Source organism: Vigna unguiculata, chromosome 9, assembly GCF_004118075.2.
Source record: "Vigna unguiculata cultivar IT97K-499-35 chromosome 9, ASM411807v1, whole genome shotgun sequence".
Lineage (NCBI taxonomy): Eukaryota > Viridiplantae > Streptophyta > Magnoliopsida > Fabales > Fabaceae > Vigna > Vigna unguiculata.
The window spans coordinates 42,120,693-42,132,835 of NC_040287.1; the positions used below are offsets into that span (position 1 = coordinate 42,120,693).

Sequence of the window (12,143 nt, forward strand, 5' to 3'; positions counted from 1 at the left end):
ACTGTATATGGCTACTGCACAAAAACTTTTTTTTAATTAGCTAAAAGATAGAACACCAATTAAATTAAAATATAAAAACTAAAGAAAAATAAAAAATAAACCCTGTCTGGAATGATTAAAACGATCAGAACATAGGTCTCAAGGATTCTTAACTTTTTAATTACAAAAAGTAAAGCTCATTTATCTGTGTGGTAAACTAGTTTTGACGCGTGAAAATAATAAAGAAAAACGAAAGAGTAACTTTAAAATTTAAATTATGAATGAACGACGTGAAATCCAGACCATCATTCGCCTGTCCAATAATGTTTTTTCTTTTGTAATGAATGAGGTGTGTCCAACTAACGTTGCGTTTGTGCCTTTTGTTGATTTGAAATTTTACTTTGACATTTTAAAATAGAAAAAGGATATTGAAAATAAAATATACGATTTGTCATAGATAACATTATAATGGCTATCAGATTTATTGTCAAAGTATCAAAGGGTTTAAACTAATAGTTTACACAATTTTCTTTGATGGCTCAAGCATGTGAGAGAGCAAAGTGTCTGAAGATTCTTTAGGAGGAAGGAGCAGTGAAAAATTCTTCCCTCACCTGTTTTCAGAATGGAGAACAAAGTAATTTTTTAACTTTGAAATTATTATTTTTTAATCAAAGTAATACATTGATGGAATAAATAAAACTAAATTATTTTGTATTATAAGTTATAATAATTTTGTTGTGATTTAATTAAGTGAAAAGAATAGGGTATGAAGAGATGGAGGACCTAATGGTCACATGAATTATAGATAGCTGGCAAAAGGTTGTCTCTGGGTCAGTCACAGTCAGCAAGTCTAACCCTTTCTTTTGAATTTCATTTCAATTTCATTTCATTTCATTTCCCTCTCTCTCTCTCTGCACCTGCAACAACTCGTTAGGGGTTTCAAGTTCGTTGGAGCCATTGTTGTTTGTGCAGATCCTTGATCTGAAAATGAGTGCGTCCAGGTTCATAAAGTGCGTCACCGTCGGAGACGGCGCTGTCGGCAAAACCTGCTTGTTGATTTCCTACACCAGCAACACTTTCCCCACGGTTTCTTTCTTTCTTCTTTGCCCTTTTACCTCTTCCTCTTCTCAATTGTAGCTCTTTTGCTGTTGAAATTACAGATATATGCGGTGGAACTGTAAGCACTGTTAATTTGGAGTTTCCAGGTGGACTTTGACTTGGTTTCCAACTTTCCTAATATGGAGATTCACTACACTGTCGTCGTTGTTGTTATTTTTAAGCATCTTAATTAACCAATCGTGTGCTTCGATATTACTCTCACTAACAGATGCTCTTTGTTCTCTTTAGTGCTTAACCTTTCCAATTGATTTTGGTTTTCTTCTTCAACGAGTTGTGTAATGCCTTCAGGTTTCACCGTTTCTCATATCATGATTACAGGACTACGTGCCTACCGTTTTTGACAATTTCAGTGCTAATGTTGTTGTGGATGGAAGCACGGTAAACCTGGGATTGTGGGATACTGCTGGTAACATGGCAACTGATTCAGTTTATATTGAATTGGGTGTTTTTCTTTTTCGGCGGAGTGTTTGTTTGTTGTGGTTTAACATGTTTTCTTTGATTTGCAGGTCAGGAGGATTATAATAGACTAAGACCCTTGAGCTATCGAGGAGCTGATGTTTTTATACTTGCTTTTTCTCTCATAAGCAAGGCTAGCTATGAGAACATTGCCAAGAAGGTTTATTTCTTTACTTTTATGTGCAAAGTTCAATCAGGAGGGTCATCATTTGAATCGATTTCTGCACTTAGTATGATATAACTGATGAGGTTGCTGTTCTCTTTTATTTCTTCTCGCAGTGGATCCCTGAACTAAGGCACTACGCCCCCGGTGTTCCCATAATTCTCGTTGGAACGAAGTTAGGTAAGTCTTCACGACTTTCATTCGTTCAATCATATTGTCCTAGGTTAACCAATGCAGATGGTTCTGTTAGGGCTACCTGCTTAGCTTTGGTTACTGAAAGGGTTTTCTTGACTTCAAACTCCACTTCTTCACATCAGTTTACTGCCTTATCCTATCAAAGCTGTTCTGTTTTCGTCATATTTTGTTTTTCTTTGAGGTCACTTGGTTCTTAATTTCTTTCGTGCACACACCAACCTAGAGTATCAAATGGTTTAAGCAGCGTCTTAGACACATTGCTTTTCTCATTTTCATAAGTGGTTATTATTTCTTTTTCCTAAGGGGTTATTAATGCCCCGGCCCTGGTGTAATGCTTTCAGAAGTTTGTATATAATGTCTACCAAAAATAACATGTTCTCATTTCTCAATGCTGAACGCTTGCTGCTGAAATGAAAAAGAAAGAACTATGGAGTTTGAATCAATCTACGGAGTTGAGAAAATCCTAGTCTGATCTGTTTTTGTTAGAAGAAAGTAGATGTAGGACATAGTTCACAAGACTTGTATCTAGATTGTGCATGACAAAAGTAGCAATTTCTTTTCTTCACCAGGACATAGTTCACTATCAATTCTTTTTCTATGGTCAATACTGCTTAAAAACAGTTTTCGGCAAATTCAACACCATCAATGTTGAATTGTTTATTAATGTAAACCCATAATCTTGTCTGTGCAGATCTTCGGGAAGATAAGCAATTTTTTATGGACCACCCTGGTGCAGTGCCAATAACTACAGCACAGGTACAAAGTACCATAAATTTTCTTAGCCCCTCCCCCTTTCTGTTGCTAGAGGGGAAGTTACGAGTTCTTCATTCAGAAGTTACATGGATCTTGACTTTGATATTTGTTGTGAATTTGGTTGAAGGGAGAAGAATTAAGAAAACTAATTGGTGCTCCTGCCTACATCGAGTGTAGTTCAAAAACACAACAGGTGCGGTTCTGTCACTTAACACATGCAGTGATTTTTTGTTTTCATGTTGTGTATATCACGAGTGCTGATGTACCCTTAATACCAGAATGTGAAAGCTGTGTTTGACGCTGCCATCAAAGTGGTTCTTCAACCACCAAAGCAAAAGAAAAAAAAGAGAAAGGCACAGAAGTCTTGCTCAATATTGTGATTAAGAATCAGAGGCTTGCTGAACATTGTGATTAAGAATCAGAAATGAGTAGGTGGTAGTGACTATTCGGCCAACCTCTAGTGCTGCCCCTCATTGGTTTGTCTCGTTTTGATCCCTATCCTCTGTAGCTGAGAGCAGGAAACTGTGTATAGTTTGGACTGACTTATTAGGCCTTTATAATCACATGATTACTGGCTTGTCTCGTTTCATACTCTGTAATTACAACTAGCTCAATTACATAACTCAGTGCCGACCTATTTCCTTCTACTACTGTTATTACTATTATTGTATGTTAGTAGCCTTCTAAAATACTGCTTGCTTTGTGAATGAGGTGATATTCATATGGCCCTTGTGATGTCTTCTTTGGATTTATTTAATGGTTTTGGACAGTTGTCGCACATTTTACGTTTTAACACTTATGGATGTGGTTCTGATTGAAGGATAAAATTCCATTTTAGACCATGGGATGTTCCATTTAAATATTTACTTAGTTCTACGTGTTGTTGCATATGTGGATCCAGAGCCTGACGTGACTTTTTTAACCGCACAGATCTTAACTTTTGAAATTTCTTGATTTTGTATTCGAATAAAGGGGTAGAGGTTACTAGTCAACTACAGGGGATTCAGTTTCAAATTCAAACTAAACTTTAAGTTATTTTCTTAGCTCAAAGACTCGTCTTAAAATAGGGAGCTTCTTGGAACTTGATGGATATTTAACTTAAGCCACTCCTTTTTTAATTCTAAGAGTTAAATTATCACCCTAAAAAGTTACATTAAGGCATAATGGCATACAAACCTAATTTTTTTAGAATTGTATAACATTTGATAACGTATAGTGAATTTTTCTTAGATTGTTATTATATAATTTATTCTAAAATAGTGTGTGCAATATCAAATGTTTGTACTCTTTTTTCTTAATTCTGACATTTGAAAAAAAAAATGTTTTCATTTCTTTGTTGCATGACTATTGAACTGCAAGTTATGTAAATAATAATGTATTTTAATCCTGTCTTCTTATCATCAAACATGTTATGTATATGTTTATTAAAACTGTTTATTTTGACTTCTGTTTAGAAATAAGACATATATATATATATATATATATATATATATATATTAACATGATCTGTTAAAATATACACGAATTGCAAAAAGTAGTTTTAAGTTTGAACGGTAAAAAAAGTAAACTTATTTTAAATTTGATGCATTAAAAGGGTACAGTCAATATTTTTCTTTATTTTACATTTTACTTATGTAAAGTAAACATTTATTTTTCAGACAAACACACCCCAAGCAAAGCCTTGTAATTAATTTGATGTAGCTGTATTTGCTTTGGGAATACAAATTTCCCGTTTTCCTTGTCCAATACGTCACTTTTTGTGCAAGTTGATAGAAATATATACAACCATGTATTTCTCTGACAAGAATTCAGCAGAAAAATTTATTTGGTTTTTAATGACGTCCAATTAAAATTAAAATTTCATCTTCAATAACTCGTTGGACGCCATTAAAATAATGTGAACTTACAGGAGGACCACTGCAGTATCATTCACTCTGAAATAAACACGACAAGAGACGTTTATATATATATATATATATATATATATATATATATATATATATATATATATATATATATATTTGGTACACACCAAATGTCCAAGAATTCACGAAAAGAGAGGAGAAATAACATTAATATGTACATTTTTCTTTTCATTGATGCTTATACGAAAACAGATGAACAGAGTTAAACAACTTCAAACATGCTTATACTCTTAAATATGTTTTTCTATCAATCGTGTTTTTTACTCCTAAAATCATCTACAAATTGAGAAATTTCATTTGTCAATACAATATTGGAGGTTCACCGTAAAAAAAAAAATAGTTTAATAATAAATTATAATTAAACTTTTATTGGACTAAATTCTTTTTTAAAATAATTAGTTCTGTTTGAATGTATGCAGTTTTTATATGAATGAAACTCAAATTAAAATATTTAGAAATCATAAACCACAAAAATCTCTAAATTCAAATTTCTCTGCGTTTTCATCCTTGTAACTCAAGAGAAATACAAGACGGAAAGTTACTCTTTTTCTTTGTGCTTTTATATTTCTTTATATTTCTAGACTGTTCCTTTATGACTTTCTTTATACCAGCTTTTGAAAAATAGAAGGGGGGAGAATAATAGTGGGCGAGCCTATATTCTTCATATTTCATTAAAAAAACAAAATAATGTTTCAACTTATGCAAATAATTTGCAAATACCACTTTTGCTTATACGAGGTTGCTTCAACTAATGTCGATTGAAATGTAATAATTGATATGCTAAAATTCTTACATTATTGCTATATTTCATTTATACGAAAACAAAGTATGCAAATATTGTACGTTGAAATCTTAACTTTTTAAAACATAATTTTCCCTTGCAAACTATCCGGTTCTCAAATTTGAGTTTTTTTTTTTTTCTTTTAATATGAAAGTGTAATAATGTTCGATTTCAATTTTCAAATACTAACTGCCAAATGGTCCTTTTGTGCTGTTGTGTGGCTCAATCACAGTAGTTAGAGTCCGTGTTTCCAACCTTTTCTTTACCCCCTTCTCTTTTCTTCTTTATTTCTTTTGAATTTGATTCTGCAAAGTTCAATTCAATTCAATATAATTTTCCCTCTACGTTTGTGTCTGCAATTGCATATAACGATTAGGGTTCATGCTACACTGACCTCGGTTTCGGTGTTTCAAGTTCAGACACATTCTTGTCTGCGTACACCATTCATCTGAAAATGAGTGCGTCCAGATTCATAAAGTGCGTCACCGTTGGTGACGGTGCTGTCGGCAAAACCTGCTTGTTGATCTCCTACACCAGCAACACTTTCCCCACGGTTTATTTCTTTCTACTTTGCTCTTTCGCTCTCTCTCTCTCTCTCTGAATTGTAAATATTTGAAATTCAAATTGGAGTTATATGCGGTGGATTTGTAAGCACCGTTGTTTTGGAGTTTCCAAGTAGAGTTTGACTTGGTCACCTACTTTTTTGATATGCAGATTCACTATACTGTCATCTTTATAACAGATGGTCTTTGTTCCAATTGATTTTGGTTTTCTTCTTCGATGAGTTATGCTATGGCTTTCTGATTTCACCGTTTCTCATATCATGATGACAGGACTACGTGCCCACCGTGTTTGACAATTTCAGTGCTAATGTTGTTGTGGATGGAAGCACCGTAAATCTGGGTTTGTGGGATACAGCTGGTAACATGGCTACTAATTCAGTTTATGTAGAATTTAGTATTGTTTTCTGCATAGTGTTTGTTTATTGTGATTTAACATATTGTTTGGTATAGGTCAGGAGGATTATAATAGATTAAGACCCTTGAGCTACCGAGGAGCTGACGTTTTTATACTTGCCTTTTCTCTCATTAGCAAGGCTAGCTATGAAAATATTGCTAAGAAGGTTTGTTTCTTTTCTTTCATGTCAAAAATTCAGTTAAGATGGTTTCATTAAAACCAATTTGTGCACTTATTATGATATAGCTGTAGCCGATGAAGTTGTTCTTCTTATTTTTTCTGTCAGTGGATCCCTGAACTAAGGCATTACGCCCCTGGCGTTCCAATAATTCTCGTCGGAACCAAGTTAGGTAAGCATTTAACCACACACCCTTAGTTATAGGCTATTGTTTAACCACTATGTGATCATGTTACTGTTAGAGCTTCCTGCTTAGCTTTGGTTATTTAAAGGCTCTGATAGTTTTCCTTTCTCAACGTCAAGGGACGCATCGTATCACTTTATCTATTACCCAATCACATCATGTATATTCTAATTTGTTGCATTTTTTGGTGACATTTGCTTCTGAGTTTCTTTATTCTTGTAACGACTAAGAGTATGAAATGTTTTTGTGTGAATTCTAATTTGATTTGATCTCTGTGAAGAAAAGGCAATCAGTACAGTGTTCATAAGACTTTTGTGTAATTTTTTTATTGATGGAACATAACAAACGTGCCAACTTCTCCTCTTGCTATGATATTGATTCACAGTTAAATTTTTACCTGTGGTGAATGCTGCTTTTAACAGTTTTGGCCAATTCATTTCTAGAGTTGGAATGATTTGGCAACTAAAAATGCATGATTTGTCTGCAGATCTTCGGGAAGATAAGCATTTTTTTATGGATCACCCTGGTGCTGTTCCAATCACTACAGCCCAGGTAAGATATGTAACAAATTTTCCTAATCCCCGTAGAGGGGGAGTTGAGTTCTTGATTCAGAAATTAGATTGATCCGCCCGTTGATATTTGTTTTCACTTTGGTTGAAGGGAGAAGAATTGAAAAAACTGATTGGTGCTCCAGCTTACATTGAGTGTAGTTCAAAAACACAACAGGTGCATTTTCTATCTATCTTTTGCTAAAATATTATGTAGCGAATTTTTCTGTCTTTATACACAGATTGTGATGTACTCTTGGGATGACAGAATGTGAAAGCTGTCTTTGACGCTGCCATCAAGGTGGTTCTCCAACCACCAAAGCAAAAGAAAAAGAAGAGGAAGGCACAAAAAGCTTGCTCCATATTATGATCGAGAATCAGAAATTAATATTAGGCAGTGACTGTCTGACCAACTCTTACTGCTGCATCTCATCAATTTGTATTGTTTTGTTCCTTGTCCTCCCTTTGAAGCAAGCAGGAGGCTATGTACAGTTTGAACTTGTATTGTTTGGATCATTCCTCATTTCATATTTTGTAACCACAATCAACTTAATTATATAACTGTCAATTTCCTTTCGTCTTTTTCTGATTTTTTGGTAAACAAAAGGTGTTTAAGGTTTCTACTTAGCATTCAATTCATTTTTATTTTTGTTTATTCGGTATGCCATTTTAAGTAGTTGTACGATAAAAGAGTCGAATCCAGAGCATTGTTATAGAGAAGGAGAGTAGACTTAAATATTACACATATTTTTAATATTTTATAGAATATATATTTAATCAATTCAAAATTTTATTTTAACTAATATATATATATATATATATATATAATTTTTCATAAATTATGTAATTGATATTTTGTATACTTAATGTTATTAATAATAATATGAAATTTAATTATTGAATTAATTAAATTTATATTTTATTACTATTTCGAATCTTAGTATTTTGATTTTGTTATATTTATTAAAACTTTATCTGTTATATTAAATATATAAATACTTTATACGGTTATTTAATTATAAACCCCCGTGATATTATTATTGTTGACTTTTTAATTAATGTTTTTAAAGGTTATTATTTATTGTGATATCTACTTGATTTATAATGTAACGTGTAAGTGTTACTCCTACATTAAGATTATGTCGAATTTGGTCAATTGGCATCATTTTAAGCTATATAGGTAATAATATTTCAATTTAATGTTACCATACGTCATTGTAGAATAAAAAAACTATCCTAAAATAGGATTACATTCTTAATTAAAAGACAGCAACCTAATTTGGTAAGGATTCTAATAATAACGTGTATCTATATATATATATATATATATATATATATATTAAATAGTACAAATTTAATTATGATTTTACAATTTTAAAAAAATTAAATATTAAAAAGAGTGTAGTTAATGGTGACGATTGACAAGATTAGACGAGAGGGAGTGTATCTATATCCCGAAAAAAAAAAACTCCAGTTATAGTATAAAAAATAATTCTTTTATGCTGTAGGAAGAAGTAAAACCCTAAACCCTGAAGTTGTACGATATCTGGTGGTTGTAAAAGAAGTTGTCTGTGTGTGACGGTGATTTGGGTAGAAGATGAGAGGGCTGAACAGAGCAATGTTTCTAAGCAGAGCCATGAGAAGGAATTTCACCACCTGCTCCGGTGCTACCGCCACCCTTCACCGAGTGGTTCCCCATGACACGGTCACCGTGAGAGGCAACAATCCTTCTGTTACTGGGTTTAGATACTTTTCTTCTTCTGCCACCTCTCTGGCCCATGACGCCCAGACCAAGGCTTTCAACCCCAAAGAACTTGTCCTCTTTCAGTACCAGGCCTGTCCATTCTGCAATAAGGTTGCAGGTGAATTCCCCTTTTAATAATTCTCTATTTCTCTAATCTTTTTAGTTAGGGTTAAATACGATTTTATTATCTCTTCAAATTTTAAGAATGAATATAGTAATTTCATTCCAACAGAATTAAATTTGTTATTAAAGTTTGAAGACTAAGCTATTTTGAGACAAGAAGGAATTCCAATTTTGTCAATTTCGTATTACAGAGGCTAAAAACATATTTAAGCTTCTAATTATTAAGCGCTTGAAATTTCAGAACTTAATTTACTATTTCATTGCTTTGGTTTTGCAGCGTTTCTGGACTATTACGATATTCCGTTCAAAGTGGTTGAGGTGAATCCCATCAACAAGAAGGAAATCAAGTGGTCCGATTACAAGAAAGTGCCCATCCTCACTGTTGACGGTGAACAGATGGTTGATTCTTCAGGTTCTTAAGTAACTCTATTATTAATGCTTTCATTTATTATGCTGTGTTCTATGCATTTTAGTAAAACCAATAAAACCAACAGTAGTTGAGACGAGTGATTCGACTCTCCAGTCTCGTAACTAAGAACTGAGGTTCAATCCCCATTACATAAATTCGCTATTGTGGACATTACTTTATTCTAAAACGGGTCAATCTGGTGTTAGGGAGATTAATTAAGTGCAAAAGAAAGAAAGAAGTTTCAGATACCTCATGTTGCTACAACAGAAACTCTTAGCAAACGTGGTTGTATTGTAACTAAACTCGCCTTCCTTTTTTGGCAGACATAATTGATAAGTTGATCAAAAGGATACATCCAGATTATGATCTACATGCGGAAGAAGAGAAGAAGTGGCGAGAGTATGTTTGTTATCGTGCTTCTCTGATTATTTATTCTAGATTTATTTTTTACTCTGAACTACATGGTTGCATTGTTATCTCAGTTCTTTGGTAACACATGGTCACACCTCTGATGCCCCATTATTAGGAGTACTGTTTTATTGCATTGTAGCTATTGGTTGTCTTTTTTTGTAATATTTGATGCAAGATTAAGTACCTGTATCTATAACCAACTGCTTCCATAAATATGAACATTATGCTGTTACATGTTATATAGGTGGGTGGATAATCACTTGGTGCATGTCTTGTCACCAAATATATATCGAAGTGTTCCTGAAGCTCTTGAATCATTTAATTATATCACCACCCAAGGTAAGATTTGACTAAAAGTCTGTCTATTTCAAAACACAAAAAAGGATAGTTTAACATATTAGCAAACATGATATGTGTTGTTTATCGTTGGTTACATCTAACAGATGAAATATAGGCTGATAATGTTTTTCTGGCTGACATTGTGCTGCTCTGTAACCCTTTAAGCCATATTTCATTTTCTCCAAAAAACAATGATTGACAAATACTGAACATATTTCATTTTACCATAATTTTTTATATTTCTTGCAATCGGTGCTCTTCGGTCTCATTTTCTGCATATGGAGGAAAGTCATTATTGGATCCCGATAATTCTTTGTTATTTTCAGTTACTTGATGCTTATTTGATTATTCTGCAGTGACCATAAAATACGTACAATGGAATGGATAGTAACCTGAACCTATTAATGCATGACAGTAAACAGACCTCTTGATCCATCAAACTATTTTTCTTCTTCAAATTTAAGTATTCCTTGTTAAATTGTACCCGCATGGCTGTAAATAGTGACACTTAATTGAGGCACACCAATGGAGGGAGGGAGGGGAAACTTTAATTCAATTGTTATTAAAATATACACTAGTTGTATGCCTTTTGTAAGCCAATGCTTATCAAACCTTTCAAGCATTATTATTTTAATTATTCCTCCACCTCACTGTTGCTAACTTTCCTTCTCGCTCTCCTATTTAACCTTAATTTCTTTTTATCCTCAAGTCTACCGTGTGATGCTTTGTAAACAATTTTATGTTTCCTTCTACATGCAGGAAATTTCAGTTTTTCTGAGAGGTTAGTGGCAAAGTATGGTGGGGCTGCAGCTATGTATTTTGTGTCAAAGAAATTGAAGAAGAGACACAACATCACTGATGAGCGAGCAGCACTGTATGGAGCTGCCGAACAATGGGTTGATGCTTTGAACGGCCGTAAATTTCTTGGTATGTTCAACTAACTTGGTTAAAAAAATGTTGGGTATGTAAGTTACCACGAGTACTCAACAAGCTCTTATATATTCTTGATTTCTGCAGGTGGGTTGGATCCTAATTTAGCAGATCTTGCTGTGTTTGGTGTTCTGAGACCCATCGGCCATCTCCAGTCAGGTAGAGATATGGTAGAGCACACCAGGATTGGGAAATGGTTTTCTGAAATGGATGGTGCAGTAGGACAGTCTTGTAGGGTGAGTGAGCACAGCTAGAAAGGTTAAGCAATCCCATACGAAGAAATGAATTGAGTTTTATTTTACTAAGTTTGTTGAGTGTTAGTAAACACGACAAACACTTATAATTTATCCTGTGGATGCAGTGATTTGTGATCACATACTGTTCTGGTAAATCTGGGTATATATATATACAATAAATGTTTATCTGACGCTGAGACAAGCGCAACAGTATCTCTTTTTGCTTCATCTTGTTTAATCATGCAATTATTGGACTGTAAAAATTGACGTTTTCTTCTATTATAGCTTAAGGAGTAAGGATCATGATGATCTACACTCGAGTATTGTTATGAAGAGTGAGAGAACAAACCACTGACTACCTTAAGTAAACTACATATTTTGAGGTTTTAATTGGAGGGGAAAAAATTCTGCCTCCGAACCTAAAAATAATAGAGCTTACGAGCAGGACATAGGTTGGTGAAGTTAAGCTCTAAGCACTATGTTAAGGTTTATATGTATCGTATAATTAAAATATATAATAGTTTTTCTTTAATTACAATTTGAGTGAGGTACTATATAATAAAAAGTTTAACTAAGATATAGATAGAAGTGTCAATGATTCATAGTACGTGATTAATATTTATATGAAATCAAATTTTAAAAATTGCTTTCATGATTAATAAAACATAAAAGTATATGTAATCAAATTTCATTATTAATATTTATCTCACTAA

At 33.3% G+C, this 12,143-nt stretch overlaps 3 protein-coding genes across 3 annotated transcripts; all 3 read left to right on the forward strand.

Moving 5' to 3' along the window:
- Positions 1–798: 798 nt before the first annotated feature.
- On the forward strand, positions 799–3,443 carry LOC114163247 (rac-like GTP-binding protein RAC1). Its single transcript, XM_028047431.1, has 7 exons — positions 799–1,065; positions 1,417–1,504; positions 1,605–1,714; positions 1,834–1,897; positions 2,604–2,668; positions 2,793–2,858; positions 2,944–3,443. Exons 1-7 carry the CDS (start codon positions 967–969, stop codon positions 3,043–3,045), a joined length of 594 nt encoding a protein of 197 aa, XP_027903232.1. The 5' UTR covers positions 799–966; the 3' UTR covers positions 3,046–3,443.
- Positions 3,444–5,550: 2,107 nt separating this feature from the next.
- On the forward strand, positions 5,551–7,825 carry LOC114163248 (rac-like GTP-binding protein RAC1). Its single transcript, XM_028047432.1, has 7 exons — positions 5,551–5,924; positions 6,205–6,292; positions 6,385–6,494; positions 6,615–6,678; positions 7,178–7,242; positions 7,351–7,416; positions 7,507–7,825. The coding sequence occupies exons 1-7, from the start codon at positions 5,826–5,828 to the stop codon at positions 7,606–7,608; spliced, it is 594 nt and encodes a 197-aa protein (XP_027903233.1). The 5' UTR covers positions 5,551–5,825; the 3' UTR covers positions 7,609–7,825.
- A 904-nt stretch (positions 7,826–8,729) lies between these two features.
- On the forward strand, positions 8,730–11,693 carry LOC114162112 (prostaglandin E synthase 2-like). The gene is made up of 6 exons (XM_028045890.1): positions 8,730–9,100; positions 9,383–9,517; positions 9,838–9,913; positions 10,170–10,264; positions 11,024–11,191; positions 11,282–11,693. Exons 1-6 carry the CDS (start codon positions 8,836–8,838, stop codon positions 11,446–11,448), a joined length of 906 nt encoding a protein of 301 aa, XP_027901691.1. The 5' UTR covers positions 8,730–8,835; the 3' UTR covers positions 11,449–11,693.
- The last annotated feature ends 450 nt before the right edge of the window (positions 11,694–12,143 follow it).